Genomic DNA, 24,859 nt, shown 5'->3' on the forward strand with positions numbered 1-24,859 from the left:
GAATAAAGGTCACGTACTTCATTCTCGAGGAGAAAAGATGTAAAACATCCTTTACAGTACTGTAGTCCTTCTCTGTAGTCCTACTGTAGTCCTGAGACTTCAATCAATTATTATTATAGCCAGATGAATGTCGTTCCGCTTAGCTCCGCCTAGCTTCACTCACATCCATCTGGGACCTCTTCCATTGAGAGTGATTTCTGCAACCGACTTTATGGTTCAGCCAATCAGGATGCAGGGCGGGAGTTTCATAGATGTGACATAGCGTAGAAGCGACTGTGAGACTGTTATCAGCGTCACGGGTTGGCTTCGATGTGAGTGGTTGAAGTAGCACGTCAATAGATGACGGACAAGTGGCTTATTCAATCATATGCAAGCATTTTTTGATTAGGCCCAGCCTTCTGAAGCAACACTTCAATGGATCGGTTCCAGATGGATGAGTGGAGCTAGGCGGAGTGAAATTCATCTGGCTATTGTCAGGTTAACTCTGACCTCAACAAACACAACGAATTGACAATGAGATCTATCTATATGAAAAATTGCCGGATTTCTCCTTTAAGCTTAATTTAAGCTGCATTTAAGCTGGTACAGTAGCTTGCCCATCAGTCATGACCTCACATTCCTTTGTGTTTATTTATTTTTTTCACTTGGGGGATGTCCCCATCAAAACAATATGAAGATGTCCAACAAGATCTCCACTGCAGTCAACTGCAGTTTTCCTTTCTGATTACCTTACTTATCTTCATCAGTGATCTTGCTAATGTGTAGTCTATGCATCAGGTGTTTGCTGGTTGGTCTACTCTCATGCAATGTGACACATTTGTCCTCTGCTTTTCTCTGGGACAGATGCCATGCTGTTGGTGGCAGACAGATTGGAAGGACCGTTCAACATAGAGGCCGTCATGGAGCCCATAGATGTCAAGATCTCCGAGGCCATCATGACCATGCAGGATAACACCATGCAAGTTTCAGCAAAGGTACACCCCCTCTCATCACTGTCGCAAGTGTGCACAAGATGTCTTCTAATTGTTGTATGCTTCATCTGTAGCCAATCCTAAGTGAGTTTTTTAAGACATTATCTGACAGAGTAGGGTTAGAAAGGGGGGTCCCCCCTGCCGTTTCCCTTGTTCTATATCTCTGGCCTGGCCTTCAGCAGATTAGATAGGTCCTCCCTTATGAGCTGGCTTCTGCTTAAGGTCTCCAGGGGTGCCTGCAGGAATTAATGCTATGGTACGCACACCCATCACCCCGCCCCCCGAAAAAAAAAAAAAATCACGCGTGGACAATATTTGTCCGTTTCCAATTTTTAGGTCTGTGCATTGGTCAGCAAAAAGTAGCCTAGATAGCATAACAACATCCACATGCAATAATACAACAACAACGTCTACAATGACCTATTCATTTGGACAACTTGATACAGCCCAATACAGGCTAAAGTTACCTTTAGTTTTGTTCTAGCGTTACCGTTACGTCTGGCTTTAAACAGCTGTTATGCAGTCTAACGTTCTGACAAGCACACCAATTGCCTACCTTGTTCTTGCCCATCTGAAATAACTCCTCTAGCTTTGCTGCCTCCATCCTTTCTGTTTTCGTTGTTTAAACTTGTGATATCCATGATGAGTATTGAGTTAGTGAATTAGCTTAACATTGTGTAATATATAGATAGTCGAGTAAAATAAATCAAGTAGCCTAGTTGCGTGCCTGCGTGCGCATTTTGTCTCCTGCTCAAACAAATTGTGTGTGCGTTAATTTTGATAACCTGTTCACTAACTTTACGTAATAAAAAAATTGGAAATATCCTGATGGCATGCAGCTAATGGTATACTGTGCATAGTTGGGAAGGTATGGTGGGCCAATTTGGTGTGAATACACATTACACACACACACACAAGGGACATTTTCTCTCCTTGTTGAGTAGCCTGGTGGTACGCACAGTGCGTACGAACGTACACCTGAAGGTCTCCACCTGTTCCCTTTCCACAGTGTTTTCACTAGGGGTTCAAGCTCTGGGCTCTGTAAAGCATCTTCAGAAAATTCCAATTGTAATTGGTGCTATATAAATAAATGAAATGATATGACATTGTTTAAATTAAATTGCATAGAATTGAATTGAATAAAACATGCTTCCTAGATTAACGGCATATTTTATTACTAAGCAGGTTACTTTGCAGGGCTTCAGTTGGTGACAGTAACTGGATAATTTAGCAACCCTGTTTTTCAGGAGATAGTATTTGTCTGAAGTCTGAGAGCGGAGACCTTAAATCAACTCCATGAGTTAAAAGCAGTGCTGTCTGTGCGCTGTGTCTTGTACCAGTGGCTCCCATACTTCTTACATGCCCGTTCCATGGAAACTGAGCTTTTGACCCATGTTCGTCATTATTCATACAGCAAGCAGCAAAAACATCATGTGTTGATTTCATATTCATGGCGAAAACCGAGTGGATTCGGCTTTTTTCGAAAGCACTCTCATGCATGTTTCACATAGCCATAATGGGCAAGAAAGAGGCAATATGTCAAATAATGTATGGGAGCGTCTTACATGATCTGACAGAGTGTCAAGGTTTCCCAAGCACTGGGCCCTTTATAGGGAGAGAGTATGCATTTGAGGGGAGACATTCAGTTGTCAAGGTCCTGAAACTAAAAATGCACCTCAAGGTGCTCCAGATCACAGATTTTCCCCCTTGTCAACGTCTTTCATATGAAGAAACAGACAGCTGCACTTCAGGTCTACATCCCCGATATGGTTTTCTGTTATGAAATTTGACAGAAAGTATACTTTGTGTACTTTGTGTATGTAGTTCTGTAGCAAGGCTGTCATATCAGGGGTACGTTCTCAGCTAGAGGGAGAGAGAGGCAATGCTAGATGTAATGAGAGCATAGATGAAGGTTAAGGAAGAGAGAGAGAGAGAGAGAGAGAAAGGTAGGCAGTGTAGAGAAAGTGAGGGGGGGGTGGCGAGTGAGAGATAGTAAAAGACAGACAGGTGAATGGGAGAAAAGAGGAAAAAGAGGGGGATGAATGAGTTGAATTATGGAAATCCCCATACTAGCATTCCTGCCTACTGCATAAGAGGAATCGCTGCTGAGAAAGACGAGCTCTTGTCAGGAAAGTCACGCATGGCATTAACGTTCTCCATCTTCACCAGTCAGGGCGAAGGTCAGGGAAACGAAAAAAAAAATAAAAATAAAGCTGACTTTACTGAAAGGAAGAGTAAGAGTCAGATTAAGCCTGTCTAAGTGTGTTCTCAAGGTAGGGTCTCCACAAAGCTAGATCTGTGAATACACTTTTAAAGTGACCTAGCATAACAGCCTGCTCAGCTCAGACACTATTCAGATGTCAACGTCTCCAGGAACTGAGAAGTTCAGTAGCCTTGAGATTGGATTGGTGCGGTCACATTGCTTATTTGGGGATGCATGCTGTTTCTGCCTATTTGCTCACCACAAGCACAGTTGCTTACATTGTGGGGCTCTGAGAAGAATCCTAGAATGGTTAGGATACTGATACTAGTCTCATCATTTAGATTTATCACCTGTAGTTATTCAGTGATGGACTGATGTGCTAACATCACCCATTGTTTTCTTAAATTCTACCTGACTTGATTTGATTTCTTTTTTTTTTGCTGATGTTTATAGTTTTTAGCAGACGCTATTGTCTGAAGCGACTTAAAATAACACCAATAAACACTACAATAACATTACATTTGTCAGTTTAAAATAAAGTCGTATAGCCTATTTTAAAAAAGAAAATACCAGACTAAAGATTGAAACTAGACTGAAGTAACAGACTAAATGAAATAAGCATGAGCATATACAAATCGTGACAGTAAGGAGAATTATGATGCTATTTTAAAACTAATTCACAGGTTTATTCATATGTAACAAGGTAAGTTAATGATTTTCACCCTCCTCAACTTAGAACATGCCAAGCTCAATTTTCCATATGTTATAGGGGTGCTAAAATATGGGGGAAAATGTCACATCTGGCTTTGAATTGTTTAACTACTAATCATTTTAAAAGATGCCTAAAGGCTAACTTAATCACTGGTCTATAGCTGGTTTTCCTGTTGATTTCTGTCATAGTCGTTTGTTTCTTTGAATTGACATTTTTTGATAATTTTGTTGTGGCTCTTGTTGTTACTTTTTTTAGGTGGAGGCTTCATATAAGCCAGTCTGGGCTTACTGCCTCTTCCTGCACTGATTTTTTTTCTCTTTTTCTTCTTTGACTCTCTGGGCCAGATGTACTAACGCTTTTGCGCCCATTTCAGACGTATTTGTTTCGCAATGTGCGTGTAAAATCATTGCGAGGTATGTACAAACAGGCCGCAATGATGTAAAAGCGCAAACTGCCTGTCGCGGGAGCTGAAAGTGGCAGATTGCGATTGTCATGTCATGCATATGCATTCATGGGAGGATCCAGGGGAAAGTGGGAGTTTAGCATAAAAAGATGGGAGGGGAAGAGTAAAGAGCGCCTAATTATGTATTCCGCGGTATGTACAAAGACTGCTCCTGAAAGCGCACGTCTATTCTGCGCCTAAATACTTCCGCCTTGTAAAAACAGGTGTTAATCCACTTTGCAGTTCAATGCGTCAATAAGAGAACCTAAGAGAAGACAACAGAATCGCTATTTAGAACACCAGTTTTTGTGGTGAAAGTATTTGTACTACCAAAAGCAACCTTAATTTTCGTTGGCCTTTCGCATGTCTTACTTTCACTTTCACGTCATTCACTTAAACTTTCCTACTTGCTAGATTTGACCAATCTTCCATAGCCTACATGCACAAGTAGTTTGAGTAGAACTACTGATCTTCATTATCTCCCTGCTTGTTGACATCTTATCATGTATGGTATTATTTCATGATCGCTAAACGTTTGATTCTTTTTAATGTTGTCATCAGTTAACTTCATTCAACTGCGCTTGTAGGCGCTGCCATTCAGTTGTGGACGTTCGTAAATTGCGTTTATGGGCGGAGAAGGGCAGAGAAAGGCGCAGTTTACACTAAGGATTGAACGATTGATAAATACGACGGAAACTTGGGTCTGACAGCGCTCGCGGTGTGTCCATGGCGCTGATAACGCTACGTTCGCAAATGTACGTACATCTGGCCCTCTGACTTTTAACAAGTGCTGAATCAAAAATCAAAAAATCATTTCAATATACAAGGTAAACAGATGAGTCTTTAGACACGTTTTGAAGATCCAAGAGCCAAGATCTGAAGAACCTTTGACAAGACGGTATTCAGGTCTATTCTTCATATCAACTCAACTGAGTGTACTGTACTTTTCTTGAGCAAAGGTGTAACCTTTGCTTGTTTGAAAGGAAAAGGAACTTCTCCAGAACTGAGTGATGAATCAATAACATGCATGGCCGCCTTCAATATGGGTGTGATGGAGGAGTGATAGATGAGTGGATGGACTGGGATCTAGAGGGCTGTAGAATGTTGCTATTTGATTTCACTGAAAAAATATAGCAACTTCTTTCTCATTAGGAGGAGAGAAAAAAAATCCAATGATACTATCATGTCTACGCATAAAGGCTCATTAAACTGGACATAGGCTACTTTACAGATAACTGCTAGTGAATCATGAGTGACCATGGGAGTTTAGAACGAGTGGCGAGAACGAGAGGACATGTAGCGTCCAGACAAGGTGCTGCTGCAGAGCAAAGCGTGTCTGTAGCATCATTAACCTCCAGTGACAGGAATGAACTCTGAGTAGGTGAAGCAGATGCAACCAAGGCGGTGAAATGATTGCTTGAGAGGCGTCAGAGATTACGAAAACAAAACTGTAGGAAGAACAGCTGGGCTTTCCAGGAGACACACAGAGAATCTAATAAAGTGATGATCACCATAAGATTCTCTGTTGCACCTCCACCCAAAAATGCCAATCAACATTAACATCACAACTAAGATAAAGAGAACTGTTTTTTTTTTACCAGACATTCCAATGTGTAATGAAATTTTACAAGGCATCATAGACATTTTGACCTCAGAAGCAGGACTGCCCTTGTTTCTCATTCTGTGACCGCTGTAATTGCAGGTCTTTCAGGGATGTGGGCATCCCAAGCCTGCCGGAATGGGGCGGTCCACCCGCGGCATCACAGACACTTTCAACGCCCGCTTCAGACCCTACAGCCCCGAGGAGCGGCCCACCACAGCCGCTGGCACCAGCCTAGACCGCCTGGTAAAGATGTGTGTGTGTGTGTGTGTGTGTGTGGTGGGTGTTGTGTTGGTCTTGGAAGTGTGGTTTGTGTTTTTCGTCAGTGTTTGTGTTTGTTTGTGTATGTAGCAGGGTGTGTGTTGTATTAGCCTGAAGGGGGGCGCGGGTGTGTGTGTTTGTGTGTGTGTGTGTGTGTGCGTGTGTGTGTGTTCATGTCTGTGTGTGTATGATGGGTGGTAGGGAGTGGCTCTTGTGGGTATTGTGGGTGGGGGGAGGTTAAGCAGTCTCTAGGTACAAATCAGAGCAAAAACATTAACAAACTCATTCCCGTATCTTAACTGAGCAGCCCCTTCATGCCCACCCCCCCCCCCTTTATAAAAAAATATCTCTCACTCTCACACAGTAAGTGCACACATAATCATGACCATGTGGCAGTGAACTTGTTTGTAGCATTACATTGCTTGGATGCTACTCACAATCTAGAGCACACCAACCAGACTAATTACATGGATGTAATTTGTGAACAATAAGGTCTATAATTTTCTCTATTAGTTTCCAAATATATACCCTACCTCCATTTGCCTCACTCTACTACTTATGCTACAGTAGAGATTTTAAAATAGATGCACATTTTGTTTGTTGCAAATTGCTTAATCACGTGAGACTGTCAGTACATTCTAATACTGATTAAATAAAAGGCTCTTAGTTACATGTTGTTGTTGTTGTTGTTGTTGTTACACAATCCTGGGTCAGAGCATTACAAGCTAAGACTAAGGGTCCTAATTAAAATGAGGGCAAAGTGTTTTGTGTATGAACTAAGCTATTGTGTGAGAGCACTGTCAATCATGTTGTGTGAGGGCATTAAGCTTAGCTGACCCACCAGTGTGTGTGTGTGTGTGGTATTAAATTAGCAACTAGATTCTGCCAGCTTATTAAATGGTCTTTAGTTAGACTTCAGACTTTGACCTTTGCACTCTGCCCATCATTCAAATGAGGGCTCTTAAAGTGAGTCCCACACTGCAGCTGACTGTAGTGTTTTGGGCGGGTCAGGGCTGCACTCCAAGTGGGATTACCTGCTGACTGATGTGCAAAATCCTGGAGGCACTGAACATCTATTTTAAATACTTCCATGTGGTTTAGGTTGTAGAGCAGTGCCAGATAAAGGTAGGGTATTATTATTATCGTTCTTATTATTGTTATTGAAGGGAAGCTAATAGAGAAAATGATAGGCTTTGTTGTACACAAATGATAGTCCTTTAATTAGTCAGCTGCTGGCTGATATGGTGTGCACTAGCTACATCTTTCCCAAGCCACAAATTGCAGGCAGCGACACACACAGAGAACACACACTTTTCAACGAATCAAACTCTGGCATTGATTATGGGATGGACCAGGTTCTCAGCTGAGCCAGGTCAGGGCCGGATCTGTTTCAGTGCCAGCTGTTATCTGGGCCATGCCATCCATCCGTTAGCGTCGCCTTTACCGCTGCTGTCCACACACTGCTAGCATTCTCACCCCCACACGTTCAAAGCTAGTTAGCGTTTGCGCCTTCCAACTTCAGAGGCAGAGAGTACGTTGAACCACAGAGCTTGTTGGGCTCTTCTGGTTGCCTGTACAGTATTTTTCCCCAGACAGATACTTCATTTCCTGAAATAGACTCAGGGAGAAAGTATTCATCTACCCTGAAATTATTAATCAAAATGAAACTGCACTGAATTATTAATTGCGTGATGAGAGAGGTTGTCACAGAGGCAAAGTGACAATCTTTCCTCAGAGTATAAAAGAAAAAACAGAAACCATGCTCATATTTCATATTTAGTGTTTCCCCCCCAAAATAATTGACTATGCATATCTGCGGGTCGATAATACCTTTGCTTGAAACCAAATTCTAATTGACTAGAAAGATGAGGCTTTGCAGACAGGGGATGAAACTGGTGCAATTGTTGGGAAGAGAAATGAATGGCACCAAATCAAATGTTGGGGGGAGGAGGGGGGTGGATGGGGGTTGAAAATAATATGAAAATGACTCCGTTTTCTATTTCTGTGGTGCGTGTGGGGAAAGGTGGGAAGAGATTGAACATACCTGCCATGCTGTCTTTATGAGATGAAATGTAATAGTGGCTGCTGCTATTCGCTCTGGTGCATGGAGATCATGTTCACCCCAAGGCAAGCTGCCTCTCTCTCTCTCTCTCTCTCTCTCTCTCTCTGTCTCTACTCTCCTCTCATCTACCTTTTCAATGAAATCCCTCTTTTCTCTGTTTTGCTGCCGCTTCCCAGAGGATTGTCTGGAGGACAATGCAACAAAGCGTAAGCCTTCCAATCCTCCTCTTCCTTTACCTTAGTCATTTGTCTTGTGAATTCAAGCCCCAACCATTCTCTCCTCTTCTTCTCCCCCCCCTCTCTCTCTTCTCCTCCCTGTCTTCTCTCTTGCTCTCTCACTTTATCTTCCCCCCTCTGTTTTGCTCTTGTTCTTGCTCTCTCTCTCTCTCTCTCTCTCTTCACACTCTGTCTGACTTTCAGTCTTACTCTGTCTCTCTTTCTTCCCTGTCTCACTTCCTTTTTTCTTTCTATCTCTCCCTCTCCCTCTCCTTGTCCTCTCTGTATTTCCCACCTCCCTTCATTGCTCCGTGTAGATTTGAATTCTAATGTCTGGTGCGTTGGATTGTCTATGAAGGTGTTAGTTGGGGTCAGAAAGGTCACCTCCTCATTAGTGCTCTAAGGAAACAATCAGATTATGAACAAGGGAAGAGGGAGGGAGATGAAAAATGGAACGCGCCCGAACTTCACAGTCCGATGATTAAAGTGAAGGGAACTGATCTCTCAGTCAGCTTTTTTTTTCCTTTTCATGAGAAAGAATTGAAGCAATACTTTCCCAGTGTGATTGTTTCTTTATGTTGGATACATTTCTGTGCATGTGGGCCCAGTCTGATGGAACTGTCTTGAGCATCCCTCTTGAGTGAGCTGGAGTGTTTTCCAGAGTTCCGAGCAAAAGCACGATGTTTCATCTGCTTGAACGTTTAATGTGAAACACATCCAAGTCTACGAGTCAAAATGTCTTTAAGTCATGTATGTTAACAAATTATTCCCATTACTAACTCAATATTCTCAGACCGACATTATTCATTCCTTTGGCATGACCCAAACCCCATTTCTAATGCACATTTCTCATGTTGACTTATTGCAACACTCACCGGGGTCTCGTAAAGTGGAGAGCCCAGGCGTACAGTACGCGTTGAGGCTGATTCTGCTTGTCAGTGTCGGAGTCCTCGGGAGAGAGATCCACTCTAGGCTGTGGATTCCGTTCCCACCCAGGGCCTGGTGAGGTCTTCACATGCCCGGCTAATGGACTCTGGTCCTAAAGGATCCACTTCTTTCACCAGCCAACTTCCAAAGCAAAGACCCAAAGCACATAAGAGCCAATGCTGTCATTCACAGTAGATATACCTCAGCTATACTGTATCCAACGTGTACTTTGTAACACAAGTTAATTTAATTTAAGTATTTAAGATGCATACAGCAGATAAATAAATACTGACACCATCGCAGGGATTTTACAAAGTACAACTGATAGTTATGGCTGTAGCTGCACACAAGCAGGACGTCACATAATGTTTGTCAAAGTTGTTTCTTTCCCACCATGTGACTGGCAAAGCAGACAAATCATTCAGCCTTTAGCTACTTGAGGAGTTCACACACTCTGCTTGGACCCCAATAACTGATGCTTGCGGACATATTTAACATATTATCATGGTAGGTTTCACTCCTGTACTGGTATAAATGTTGACGCTGTACAAGTAGTATTTTGGCCTCAGGTTAATCCTACATTTTCCAAACCTTTGTTTATAAATGGTAAGTACTGTAGGACTATAGTCTAGCTCATATGGTTGCTTATGTATACATTTTTCAACATTTTCAAATTTAGCACAAGAGTGTATTATTTGACACAGGCCACAAAACTGCAGAATGTTACTAACAACTTAGATTTTCACTCTATATACAACATGTATACATATATTAAAAAATATAACATACTGTATAACAAAAAATATATAACAAGCCTTTTAGTTGCCACGATAACACAATATTCTTGGAAATATATTTGTATTTCACTTGATTCTTGCTATGTGTCTAGCTGTCTAGTATACAGCATTTATACAGTGGCCATGGTTGATGTAAATATTTGTGTGAAGCTTTGTGCAAAGTTTGCCTCGGTCCCACACACTAAACGCTAAACTTCCTTTTAACATGATGTGTATGAATGTGCTATGAATTTCATTCCTAGATAATGCTACGGGCTCATCTGCCTGAGCTTCTGTGTCCTGAATCAAGCTGTATCAAATTTTAATGAGCATCTCATAATCCCTTCCCACACTCGCTCTTGGGCGTAATGCTAGGACTCTGACAGATAAATGCGTCCTTAAAATTGGCCATGGAAGCCTCCAATAAGCACAGCTAATGGCCTGTGTGGGAGCTTCTGTGTGATTCCACTCGGCTCGTTGTTTGTTGTCGTCTCGGTGTGGGCATCTCTCTGTGGGAGCTCACTGTGGGTGTTGTTCGGATGGCATTCAGGCCTTGGCCAGGGCTTTCTGTCTTCACGGCCTCCCTGCAGCCTTAACATGGTTCAAGTGGATTCTCCTCAGACCAGGACCTCTTTTTTGCGTCAGAGACTGAATGTTTTGCCGGGGGAGAGGATGGTTGGTGTCTTTTGTTTTTTTTTAAGTACACAGTCTGGCCTTGCCAACCATGTCTCATGCATGTTGTAACATCCATTTTGAAAAGACACAGTACAGGTAGAAATGCTTGGATTGTATGTGTTGTCCTCAACTATTTGCTCATATCCTGTCATATTGTATTATACTTTTTTTGAAGAACAAGAACAAAACTTCTGAAAGTATTATGGTTCAGCATATACCAGTATTTTCTAAACCAAATTTGGTTGAATATTCATAACTGAAAGGCTGTGACGTTGCTTCAGATCTTCACAAAGGCTGTAGATGGGAGGTCATTTTTTATATTACCCTGCATAATCTGCCTAGATACCCCCCCATGCTGGTGTAGGTGTGCTCCTGCTTTTTCTCATTTTGCCTGAAGGAAATTACATTTAAGCTCAGACAGAGGCTCTTTGTGGTCGCTTTTTAATGAGGCAAGAGTTTTAAACTGGTCCATTTTCTGAGCATCTCTGTGTGCAAAACCTCACTGTAATCTTGCTTGTCAAACTATTGTCTGCTCGTGACATCTTGTGACTCTTTGCCAGGCATGGACTAGTCCCAGGATGCTGATTGAGATGTTTTAGGTTTCTGACAATTTCAGATAAGTAATTCTGGCTGTTATAATGGCATACCAGCATTTTATGTTCTCAAGATAACTGGAGCCTGGTAATATTCAAAACCTAGACTCCCATTCCCAGATTGTCGGCCAGAGTAGCATTTTTGGCCATATATGCCAAAGTGGAATTTTCTTCCAAAATAATGAAAATGTTTTATGACTTTCAGTGTGCCAGATTTTAAGGCTATTTGGCCTTCAATTTAACTTATTCCCTCAAAATCATAAAATGAAATGGTTTTGTTCCATTGTTTGAACCTCTGTTGGCCACAAACCAATGATAAAATATAGTAATGGCTTTTTAGTCATAAAATGGTAGCAATGATCCTTAAGGTTCCTAATTACAGTTTAATATAGAATCAACTTGGAGGAAATACCTTTAAATGCAAACCCCCACAAAGAAAATATTTTGCCTGCAATGCAGAACCATCACTTATGCTCCCTATATTGCTTGCCAATGCTATTTTACTGTATGCTGCAGAAATCAGCTTACCCCTCTCTCTCTCTCTCTCTCAGAGCAGAGAAGAAAATCCACTCCCTTATTTTTCTGATGACAGTTTTATGATGACAGTTTTTTTGAAGTCAACTTCTTCAATTGAACACAATAACATGCCAGCACGTCTGTGAAAGCAAAAATGGTCATTCACCATTCCGGCTCACATCCGCATCCACTCTTTTTATAAACAGTGTTGATGGTCGCCGACCACATAACGGCCTATGGTGACAGTTTACGGTCAGAGGCTGTGCGTTCCTGCACTAAGTACTGTGAAAAATAAGGATGTGGTTGGCAGAAAAACACTGCTTAGAAAACGAACCCCCCCACCACCACCACCACCTACCCCAACCCCACCCACCCCACGTTCTCCATTTCCACGGCACTGGCTCTTGATGCAGCCAACTGTGACCAGCCCCAGTAACAGAGCCCAGTCTCTTTAAAAACTCCTCATTTCATCAGATGGCTTAAGTTACAGCTTAATGGGCTGGTACATTTAGAAACCTCCTCCATTTTTCACTTTCCCTCCATAGGCCACAATTACGTGTGGCTGTAAGGGGCGAAGAGAAGACAAGTACTTACCTCTGCCAGAGCTCTTTTTCACTAACGCTGTAATGTGTTGCCCACCGCATACTTTCACCCAATTTGCCCCTAATGCGGGAATAATTACTCAGTGTTAGTGTTGGAACTACAGCAATACTTAGTAGCTTTTTTGTGGTTGTTGTGCTTTTGTTGTTGTTTAGTTGGTAAAGTGCCTTCCGTGAGATGAGCTTCCGTGAGGTGTTTCTTTTCCACTTACAGTAGTTTACTTTTCAGTGCAAATTTGGAAATGTTGTATCACCTTCACCTGACAACATGTTTCCTAAGTTTGCCCAAAGGTGAAGAGTCATAGCTATTAACACATTTAAAGTGTGGGAGCTTGAGGATAATTAAACTTTGCCTCACAGACATTCACAGATTGTCACTTGGAGAGAGAGAAAGGAAGAATGAGAGAGAAGTAGAGAGAGACTGAGAGTGTGCAGTTTGCATTGCATTCTAATGTGGCTGATGTCCCCTCCACCCTCTCCTCATTATCATATCTGCAGCACCTCAGCAGCCAGTGCGCTTCTCCCTCCTCTTACCATTCTGGGCATGTCCTGTGCCAGCAGATCCATTCATTAATCCCTGCCAACAAACCCTGTGGTGCCATGCCCCCCCCTCCCCACACACACACACACACATCCACATACACATCCACATACACACACACTCTCTCTCTTTCTCTTTCTGTGTTTGCAGATCGACCCATATCCCTTTCTTGAACTCCCAGCTCACCCCTTGGTAAAAGGGCACCATGAAAGCCAATGGAAGTTAGGAGTCTTTCCTCAGCTTTTTTTTTCCCCCAGTTGTGTGTTTGGTCCAAAGCAAATGCTAGCTTGTCAGTCTTGCTCATAGGGATCAGTAGACATTAAAAGTAAAGGGATGGATATAGTGGAGATGAAATGAGGTATGGCATGTGAAGACTTTCTCATACCAGAGCCAGGCAGCTTTCATGTGTCATTTGGAAATTCTGAAATTTGATATAGACATTGATATAGAGTTTTCCTCGTTGTCTGGAGTATTTTAAGCATACTGTACCTATGCAAAGAAACCAAATACATGTTTGCTTGCTTTCTCTTTGTGTTAGTTACAGTTAGTGCCTAGAATATTTGTTTTTCATCACATTTTTTTACTTATGACCATCTCTGCAAACATACGCACCTCCTGACGTATGTGTGAAATTAGCGTAGTTTTATGGAACTTGCACCTCCGAAATAGCTTGCCAAGTCTGTAGTACGTCACCCTCTCCATGCAGGCCGCGCACATCAAATGCAGTCATCCGTGTGATTTCATGGTCTGGATATTCACCCTTGCAGGATTTACACCATTGTTTCATGCGTCCGCCTGCTCCCTCCTTGAATTATCTCTGTACGGCACCTTCAATCTTCCAGCGTGGAAAATCTCTCCCAGCGGTCCCACTCTGGTTAAATAAAACAACACTCGGCAACCTCCACACCAGCTGATTGCTGCGGGTAGAGTCAAAAAAAGATTTACTTTTCAATACTCTGAATGCCGTTAATTGTGCTTTGGCAAGTCCAACCGGCAGAAGCCCGTCGTGGTAATAAACGGCTGGGGCCAAAGCACTCTTGATTGGATCACTTTTCCAAGCGGCCTTTTTACGACTCTCTGGTGCGGTGTTAAATCTGTGCTAGATTAGCACGTTGAGCTCATAAATGACACCGAGGCTTTGACATACAATAGGAACATCTCCTTAAAGGCTGAATGTGACACCTTTTATGTGTATTTCTATTTCTCTTTCATGTCTTTTTGGCAGAAGGCACTGCTGTTTTGTGAAGAGGGCTGTATTCAAGATTCAGGTTTTTATTTTAGGTTTTTGATTTACTGTAACACATAGTCTGTTTCTATGGGCTTAATAAAAGACAGATATTTCAGAGATGGTAACAGTATGATAGTTAAAACCATTTGACCAGGTTCCCAAAAATATGGTGGGGGGGAAGCAAATATATATAAATATTTTTTCACCTCAAATTTCTGCTCTTTCTAAGCCTTACACCTGGCATCTGAATTAATATTGAAGCCATCAAATACTTGTTGAAATTCTGTAAGAAAGCTTTATGGGACTAATATCCGCTAAGAGGGTATGTTTCAGGTCTGAAATATAATTTCGCTCCATTCTTTACATTTTAGGAGACAAGCACAGAAAGAAAAAAACTGTCTGGCGCAGCTGGCAAAAGTGCTGTCATGGAAACAGACAGGGTGTAACCCTAACAACACATACATATGGTTTGTTTTTTTTGTTATACTCGTGCTGTAGATACCATGACTTCGTGACATTTTTAGATAACCACCATGCCGCCTCGTTGACCTAACACTTTTTTCCGATCAAAGGGACATGATGTATGAGCCTCACCGGTTCATTGGCCACCGGTTCCTTGGGTAGTCTGGCATGTTTTTGGACCTACACCCGAAACAAGTAGCCATTCTATTCACATGGTTTAGACAAAAAAGCCATTCTATTCACTAGACAAAAAGAGCCTTCAGCCAGGTGCTCATGTTCAGCGAGGTGGTGTTGAAATTTTTGGGAGTGTTAACATTTATTCTGGAGTAAAATTTACAGTTTGGCAGGAACACACAAGTGGACAAGTTTTCTTGCCAGTTTTGCGAATAGGTCTAAAAGTCCCACCACCCATTAAGGTCATAATGTAGTAGTGAAACATATTTGTAATGAGAAATATACAGTCACCTATTTTACACCTATTTTATCCTAACTACGCTGATTTTAGGTCAGTGTTAAGGAACATGTAAAACATTTTATCACTGAAAGCTGTGAAGAGAATTAATGCCTCAACATGACTAATAAATTATATTGTAGTGATTTGATCACTATAAGGAATGATACATTGCACTTGCATTATGTAGAGTTAAGCTATGACTAATAATATTTTTGTTTCTAAATGAACAATTTAATTAGAATGATTAGCGAGCTGAGCTGACATTGTTTTGCTTGTGTAAATAAAGTAAATAAACTCACAATGACAGGATGATAGAAATCTTAAAAAAAAAGAAAAATCTGTAAAAAAACTTCTTAGACCCTGTTATAATCTCTCTAGAAGATGTATCTACAGAAATTACATTTTGTTCATGTAAGCGAGAAATATTAAAAAGTTCTTTATTGGAGTTTTCCCCTCCATGGCTCCCATTGTTCTCCCACTGGGTGACCTCCAGCAGGATAAAGGACAGGGCACCCAGGTATAAAATTCCCCATCTGTGCTTACCCAGGAAAAGAACACAGCCTGCTGAATGGGCATATGCTCCCCAATAAAGAATTCACAAAGGGAATATTAGTACTGTCACTGTTAGCCTTTCATTTAGCTCTGACTCTCTTGGTCTCTCCCTGTCACACACACCGTGCACGCACACACACACACACACACACACACACACACACACACACACACACACACACACACACACACACACACACGCTGTGCATTCAAGTGTACCAGTGCTGAATTGTTTTGCTATTGGAGTTTATTTTCAGTTCCAGCTCTGTCACTGTATTTAAAGACCTACGCCATATAAAAGGTGAAATGTAGAGAAATATGTACCATGAAATTTCTCACTGTTAAAGCTGATTTGGGGGAAGATGTATCGGATGTAAAAAAAGAAGTGGGTTGGTATTCTGGCAGCTGTGAATAGCGGGCCGGTGTATTGAGCGTGCGAGTCCAGGCCGAGTCCTCTGGGCATATGGAGCTCCAGCAGCAGTGGGGTGGAAAAATCTTGTTGTTCTGGACGCCACAGTGACATCCTGGGACTTAATGGGCTCCGTTACTCTAGGCCTGACCCTTCTGTTCTCTCCGTTTGTGATTTTTCTATTCTTTTTTTCCCCTTCTTTTTTTTTGTTCTTGCCCTTCGCCTCCTTCTCTTTTTTTGCCACATGAATAATAAATAAGTTGAAGCTGTGAAAGAGTAGCCAACAGTCTCTACATGGCTGGCCTCACAGGAGTCTCCGTCTCTGTAGAAACCATACTGCGGCCAGTGAGCATCATGTCCACCTAGTACCACTGTGAGAAAAAAAAGTGCATTAAGAGTCCTCAGCAGACGTTATTCTACAGGTGCACTACAGGATTTGGCCTCTGATGGATGTCCTGACCTGATGAAGTTAGAGTCATGATTTCATGAGTTAATCGGTGGTGTGATATAATAATTCACTTGAAATACTGCAGAGCTGCTGGCATTCCTTCTTGATGGAATCGATAAAAATGAAAAGAGAAAACAAGGCTTTTTTATTCTTCTTTGAAATAATTGCTAGTGCCAGTGTTGATACAAGTTGGGCTGTTTTGCTGTACACAACCTAAATTGATTTTCCTCGCATTGATTCCAGTGATATTTTATGTGATAAAATTTCACTTGGGTGTTTTCTTGGAGTAACCTCATTCCCGAACCTTTATACTGTAGAATCCCTAGGAAATACCTTTATTATGTCATTGCAAAACAATTATGTTACATTGTCCTTAAGCTCACCAATAGTGACAATGGTGATAATATCATGTGAACATAACTTGCCCTGTCAGTACTCATCATGTTCAATAGAGTTATAACACTGTCATCGCCCAACTAGCAAGAACAAAATCCATAGTGCTAAATAGCCTTTAACCTCTGAATAAACCATGCATTTGCATTTGAAATATTAAGATGTTTTCTTTTAAAGCTACAACATTAAATATCCGATCCCCATGGCCTTCGACTTCATTGTCATTGTGCAGAATACAAGTACAGAGACAACAAAATGCAGTTTGTGTCTAACCAGAAGTGCAAAAAAAGCAGAAAAGTGCAATGTGATATACATAGTATAGACAGGTGGTGCATTATAAACAGTATAAAACATATAGTGCAGTGTAGACAGTAGTATACAGTTAAGAAAGTGGTATTGTTTAGAGTAATATAAATTAAATATAAATATGTGCAATGTATTAGCAGTAGCCATAAGAGCAGAATAGATATGGATATGCTGTATGAACAATGTATGAACAACATGTACAGATATGTGCAGTGTAGTAGCAGTAACATTATAATAGTAGTAAAAGTAATATAGATATATATATGCAGTGTATTAACAGTAATATTATAAAAAAACAGAATACATATTGATATTCAGTATGAACCGTATACAGTAGACAGATATGTACAGTGTGTACAATCAATCAAGATTCCACATGAGGTTCCAAACCTCCAGTATCCAGACATGTAGGCTTGCTTTCTTTAGCCATCTCTCCATCTACAGTACACTGGCTTTGTGTCTGGCATCTAAGCGTATTAGCCTAGTACAGCCTAACAGCAAAAGACTCTCTGTCGTTACTGGGAAAGTATGTTAATTCCAATACAAAGAGCTAGAACTTTTGCTTTTGTAGAATGACTGGTGTTAGATGTGCGTGGCAGATTGTGTTATTAGCGTATGTAACACCCCCTTAGCACAAGACAAGGCAGGTGTTGTACCGTGTTGTGAATGTGTGATCTCTAAACTGAATTCCCGGCAAGGTGTGTCTGTCTTGCGTGAGTTCATGCACATCACAGTCTCCAAAGTATGGAGCTTTACAGTTCTCTCCACGCTAAATCACAGTGTTTAAAATACAATGTCTATGTCATATAAATCTACAGCAAACAGACATTTTTTGGGGTCCATTTTTGCTCTGCCACTTTATTATCTACTGTACTTATTGAAATATGATCGCTTTAAGTAAGCAAGTGGATGAAGACAGAGGTATTTTTCTCTTATCTTATTCTCAAGCACTCATAAAATTCCCTCTTACCTAAGAAAAAAGCAAACATACGCAAACAGTAATGAATCCCAGAGATGGTGTGACTAACAAAATAAAAACGAATCGATTTTTTATTTTATTTTTAATGTTATGTTGTTTCTCTCTCTGCAAAAGGCAGTGTGGTGGGGGTACATGACTGTGATTCCCTAAGTGGCAAGTACCCTTGGTTTTCACTGCGGTTTGCTTGATGGATGTGTTAAATCTCAGGTATTACCAAGGTTACCGTAATCCAGCCCGGATTTTAACTTCAGTTGGAACTCCAGGGACAGGACGGGAGGGGAGTCTCTGCCCATGCTTAACCTTCTCCCCAGGGCCTTAGTCATCTTCCTCCCCGACCCCACACCACACACACACATGCACACACACACACACACACACACATGCATACACACACACGCACACACATGCACACACACACACACACACACACACACACATGCATACACACACACACACACACACACATGCATACACACACACACACACACACACACACATGCATACACACACACACACACACACACACATGCACACACACACACACACACACACACACACACAGACACACACACACACACACACACACACACACACACACAGAGCCAGGGTCTTGACGGCTGCACTGTCGGGCTGAGACATGAAAGCCGGTGTCATTAAACGGTTTGTGGCAATTTGTGCTAGCCCCTGGTGACAGGCACTAAAAAGGAAGCAATCGCTGTGTTCCTCTCTTTCTTTCTCTCTCTCTCTCTCTCTTTCTCTCTCTCTCTCTCACATCCTGTTGGGATCACCTTTCAGACCTTGGCAAGGGACGGGGCCTGCCGAGCGTGGGGCCATAAAAAGTCCAGGAGTTGCCATGGGGCCGGAGGGAGGAGAGGTGGCAGGAAAGGAGTTGGGGGGGGGGGGGGTGAGGTGAGGATGGCTGTGTGAGAGGGGAGGCGGTGTGTCTCAGTCACGTCCGTTCCACCTGCACCACCATCATTACAGACACACACACACACACACACACACACACACACACACACACACACACACACATAGTCATTGCCGAGGAACCGGAGGCCACCTCTGCAACCCGAGAAGCATCTTGTCTGTGCGTGGTCTGTCTGTGAAATGCAGGATCTTCATAAAAACGTGCCGAGGCATCGTTTTCTTTGCCATCACCCCAGGGCGGCCAGAAGACATGCTATATATAATTCACTTGTAAATTATTTATCCTCCAACTGTGATTTAGGAAGCGTTCTGCGGAGTGGCAGAGGATACTGACATGGATCAGTCAGACCTGTGTGAAAGCTGCCGTGTCCACCGTGCTTCTGCATGTGCAGTAGATCTCTCCGAGTTGCATGGCTGTGACATTCATTTATTACACATTACATGGTGTTCCAATACACCAGAAAAAAAAAGCATGTTTCTCATTTGAAAAATTCCTTATAAGAAAAGATGAAGAGGAGAATAAAAAAATGGAAATACCAAGGGACATGTTCACACGGCGAAGCACAAACAGTGTAATATCATGCTGCGTAATCCCCGGCCCAATTAGTCGAATCCACTCTGCTGCTGTCCATGCTCCTTATCTGCGCCAGCATGAAACAAGTGCATTAGCACGCTCCCGCTAGTCCTGTGGGCAGGCGAAGGGGCCGAGGGAGAGAACAAACACGGCTAATGAGAGGTCACTCTGATGGGGGTAGCAGACAGGCCTCCAACTGTACAGAAGCGAACCGAGGGGTTGCAAGTCGGCAAGCGACCGAGGGGTTGCAAGTCCAAAAGCCGCCATTGCAGCGCCAACCTTTTGATGTGCAGCTGGGGCGAGGGCACTTGAGCCAGGACCTTGGCGGAGGCGTCAGGAGGCGTCCGGCGCGGATGCTTGTGGGAGCGCAGGGTACGCTTAATGTGCAACAGTGAGAGCATGGACCGCCTTAGTACTCCAGTGATTCAAGAAGCCATTTGACGTGGCTTCCAAGAGGGTAGTCACCCGGGGCATGTAACACACTGGAGAGCAGGGGGGCACTGTCGTAGATTCTGAGCAAAAGCAAACAACAAAAAAAGACACAATAGATTCAGTGGCGGGCCCTTGTATTAATATATCTGTGACTAATTGGCACAGAATGGGCATGAATGGTGAAGCATGTCTACCCCTTCATACTGTAATGAGTTGTTTACTCTGAGGTTTGTCATTGCACCACTAGCTCAGCATATTCATTAGAAATCATTGAAAGCCTATTATGTTTTCACAGCCTGTTTTAAAATGCCATTCATTGTGAACAGTGATCAGACATAGTTGACATCATAGTTGGATGTAGATTAGCATACCTCCCTTAACCCTCTGATCTCTCTCCCCATTTCATCACAACCTTAAACAAGCGGATGACGTTCATTTTTATCCTGTGGATGTCATTTAAAAGCACACCAGCAGCCCTCCTTGGCCCATGCACATCTTCTTGAAACCGGAGCTGATATGAATGCATTTAGTTTACCGTGAATGGTTTGTGCCCCCCAGTCCCCACATTGTGAAAGCACTGCGGGGTTTCCTATTGCATTAGTGTCACATGGCCATCTCCTGGGGGTATTTAGCAAAAACAACATCATCAGCTCCAGTAATCCAACACCACTGCCACCGACTCCTCCGCCTCTGCCACCGCTACCAATCCCTAGTCCAGAAAATGGATCCCATCCAAGAAGATGGTCCCTTTTAGAATAAACAAGGCTTGTCTTATGTATCTGTATTTATGTGTGTGTAACCTATGTTGCATACTCTCTGTGTGTTAGTGAGTGTGTGTGATAGAGAGAGAGAGAGAATGTGCGGATATACTGTATTTGTGTGTATATTCACATAATGTGTAAGTGTGTGTGTGTGTGTGTGTGTATGTGCGTGCGTCTGTGCATGCTTGTATGTGTCTGATTGGAGATTTGGCTTCAAGAAGTATAATTTTGTATTGTCCATTTCCTTGCAAAGACCTCCTCTGATATCTTCCAGTGTGCTTCATACACTTCAATGTTTAAATGATGGCTCCTCAGAATCCTAATGAATCTACCTCCTCTGGACCAACTCAAGTGGCTGTGAAGTGTGTGATTGAGTGAAAGACTAGTGACTGCACTACTGTACCTCATTTCCATCCAATCCATAAAACAGGGATGAAAATAGACCACTTTGTCTGGTGAACCAGTTTTAAGACACCAACGACCGCTGGCACACAACCTAACTGCGAGTGCTAACCTTGAGGCAGACAGCTTTGTGCTTTTCGACAATACATGAACACCTAAAGGAGCCACTTTATGTTGTATGATGCTAATATTACCACCTGCTTTCTTCTTCTTCTGTTGAAATTGGGGGCGACCCACACAGCTAAATCAAGCCCTCACAGCCATAGCTCGTCGTCAACTTAAAAATCCCTGTTACGCCAGTTGTTGGTGTTGTTAGGCATGGTACACTTCACAGGAGGTGGAAGACAGACTACGTGTCCCTGTCAGCCTTGACGACACGTGCCTATTGTGTTGCGGCATTGCCAAGAGCAGATGCCAATTGACACTATTAAATGCAGAGCGAATAAGTGAAAATTAGTCACGCCAGTAGGGGCAAGGCAGAAATAGGTTCAGTGTCAAGTCAACTGAAGGCAGTTGTGGTGAGGGTGGGAAGAGGAGGGGAGGGAGAATTCATTTTGAAGCTTTATTGTAAGTAAGGGGAGAGTGAGTAATGGCGACGGCTAGACTCTGCTGGGGGCCTTGGGCTGGCGCTGAAAGATGAGCCTCTGGTGGGCAGCCATCTTGCCTGTTAACCTAGCTCATAGCGGGGTTGTGTGCTAATGATCACTGTGCCGGTGTGAGGGCGTGCGCCATCCCAGAATGCCCTGCTGTTCCTGTTCCACTGTCTCCGTCCCGCTCACTTGTATCGAAGGCAGGCTTATTTACTGCCAGGTCCATGTGGTAATGAAACTATGAAACAGGAGAAGGCCCGGACAGCCGAATGGCCAGTTGAGTCTTTGCTTTGTTTTGGTCATCAGAGGATTGAAAGTTCAATGGCAGTTTCACCATTTATTCTGTCTGTCAGTCTTTGTCTGTTGTTCCTTCCTTTCTCCCTGTTTCTGTTCCTTCTTCCCCATCTTCTTTGATTTCATTGTCTTTCCTCCCCTTCCTCCACTGTCCTCTGTCTCACTCTCTCTCAAACACACACACACACACACACACACACACACACACACACACACACACACACACACACACACACACACACACATAGAGTCATTCACATACACTCCAACACACACACTCACACACATTCTCATTAAGATCTTTATCTGCATCTTCACTCTTTTACCTGTGTTGGATGCACACATATAGGCACCATCTCCAGAGTGTCTCTCCTCCTCCACATCCTCTCTCTGCTGGTCTTCTGTGATGAGACAGCCCCCATCAGTCACAGAGAGGGATGAGGAGGACTCCTGAGGCGGTGTTGGGGGTGCATGGAGAGGGAATATATGAAAGATATGATGAATCTGTCTAATGGAGACGTTGACACGACCCCGTCACATTCACTTCCCAGAGGAGTGGAGTCTCTGGCCACAACTGTCAGTCTTCGACCAGACCTGTTCCTTCAGAAACATGTCATGGCACCAGCTACCAATATGGCAGCATCTATGAACAGCGTGGAGTGGATGCTCACACCCTATACTTTCAGAGAGGTCTATTATTCATACAAATACAGTATGTTACATATATACCACATTTACCATGTGGGTGAAGGATTGTGTTTGCAATTACCCACCAATTAAAGAGCTTGTCATCCTGAGGTTGATGTGGCTGTCTGTGCAGTGTTCGCATTAAGGAAAGTGCTCCGTGGCGCTTAGATTGACACATCAGGCGAGGTGACAGAGTATCCAGCAGAGCTCTGCCTGTCGCAGCAGGCACTTCCCCAAAGCACCTCTGAATCCCCCTAGGTGACACCAACATGCATGAGCAGATCCTGTCATAGGCCTCAGGTGCCACCCATCACCTATGCACTCGACACATCTGTCAGCGGCTTAGAACATGTAAAGAACCAAATCACGAAGCACATCAACGCTGTGATCTCAGAGTACGACGAAGTGATGTAATTTGCAAATGTTTAACTGAGCTGTCGTGTACAGTGTCTCGTGTCGAGGCTAGACCACAGGCAACTTCTAATCTTGTGTCTCATCTTCTATGTAGCAGATCAGAATTCCGGGAGAGGGGGGGAACACTTCATTGCTGACTGATAAACATCAATCAGTTCATCTTGTGAAGTGAGGCACAGAGCATAAACACAATCAATAATTCACACCCAGCATCCTTGGGAATCTCACTCCTAGAAATACTACCAAAGAATCAATGGATATGTGTGATTTTTATGCATTAATGCAAATGTTGTTTTGAATTTATCATCATGTATATATTGACACAGTTTTGATATATTCTTGGGCATTAAGACATACAATGTCAAGCAATATCCAAATACTCTATCAAAATGAATTCAAAAATCCTGTATTGTGTTCATCAGAAAAGTACAATAATATAAACCGTTGCAAGGATACAGGTGCACAGGCAAGTCACACTGCTTCTTCTGGCATCTTTATTTTATATTGTTTTGTCATTTAAGTTCAACTTTTTCTCTACATAGAAACATTATTTTCAGGATGTTTTTGCCTTAAGGTTAATGATATAAGCCTGTCGCTAGTTGGCTGATACAGTCTGCAGTGTTCAGGCTATCTTAGTGTCCATTGGGCTCTGTGGGATCCATCACTACCTTCCTGAGGTCTGGGCTGAAGATGCCAAAGCTGGCCTTCACCGTACAGTACGACCAGAGAGATTACTTGGCACTTGAAGACTAGTGCCTTGTCTGTGGAAGACTTGTCGCTAAGGTTACCTGTCTACCTTTTTGTTGATAGTTGATGCTGTCTTCGTCCTTGTCTTTATGTGAAGCACTTTGAGTGGCCGTTGTGCTGGACATGCATTATCCATTTACCTTACCTACTTACGTCCTGCCCTAAGTGGTTAAGTCTCACTGGTTTTATGTTCAAGGTTAGAGATCTTCAGAAAAAATAGCTTAAAATAGCTTTCCTCAACCACCACGTAACCACAGCTCATCTCCAGGATTTTGAGTTGTTCTTTGCACATGCACAGATTTATGTGGGGGCATCTGTGAAAAACATCTGTCTGAGTGTTACTGATGGCATCTGGATAACACCAAATAAACAGTCAGAATTGCATCCAACACCAAAGAGTGTTTCTTTCTATCTATTTTTGTAGTTGCGGCATCTTGACTTGTCAGCTTTGTTGAAAGTGAGGTAGACATCAGGGAAATATATTTAAAGGAAGCTGTGGCTTTGAGATTAAGCACTGTGCAGTTATGTCTGAACATACAAAAAGTCTAATGAAGTATAGTTGACCAAATCAAGTGATCGAGGCTCGAACACTACATTTGCCTACATGAGACTGAACCAATCCAAGGACTTTTTCCAGTCTGTAATTATTCTGGAGCTTTTACAAAGTAGTCTCCAATATCTCAAAACCTTTGTCCACTGGTAAA

At 42.6% G+C, this 24,859-nt stretch overlaps 1 protein-coding gene across 2 annotated transcripts in view; it reads left to right on the forward strand.

Moving 5' to 3' along the window:
- gpc6a (glypican 6a) overlaps positions 1-24,859 on the forward strand; it is a 125,701-nt gene that overhangs the window by 93,492 nt on the left and 7,350 nt on the right. The window contains exons 5-7 of one of the 2 annotated variants that reach the window (XM_048235431.1): positions 844-974; positions 6,031-6,174; positions 8,428-8,457. In XM_048235431.1, the coding sequence (XP_048091388.1) occupies positions 844-974; positions 6,031-6,174; positions 8,428-8,457 (305 nt within the window). The remainder of the gene's footprint in view (positions 1-843; positions 975-6,030; positions 6,175-8,427; positions 8,458-24,859) is intronic. The other variant, XM_048235432.1, reaches the window with a different exon arrangement.

Source organism: Alosa alosa, chromosome 23, assembly GCF_017589495.1.
Source record: "Alosa alosa isolate M-15738 ecotype Scorff River chromosome 23, AALO_Geno_1.1, whole genome shotgun sequence".
In the NCBI taxonomy this organism is placed as follows: domain Eukaryota; kingdom Metazoa; phylum Chordata; class Actinopteri; order Clupeiformes; family Clupeidae; genus Alosa; species Alosa alosa.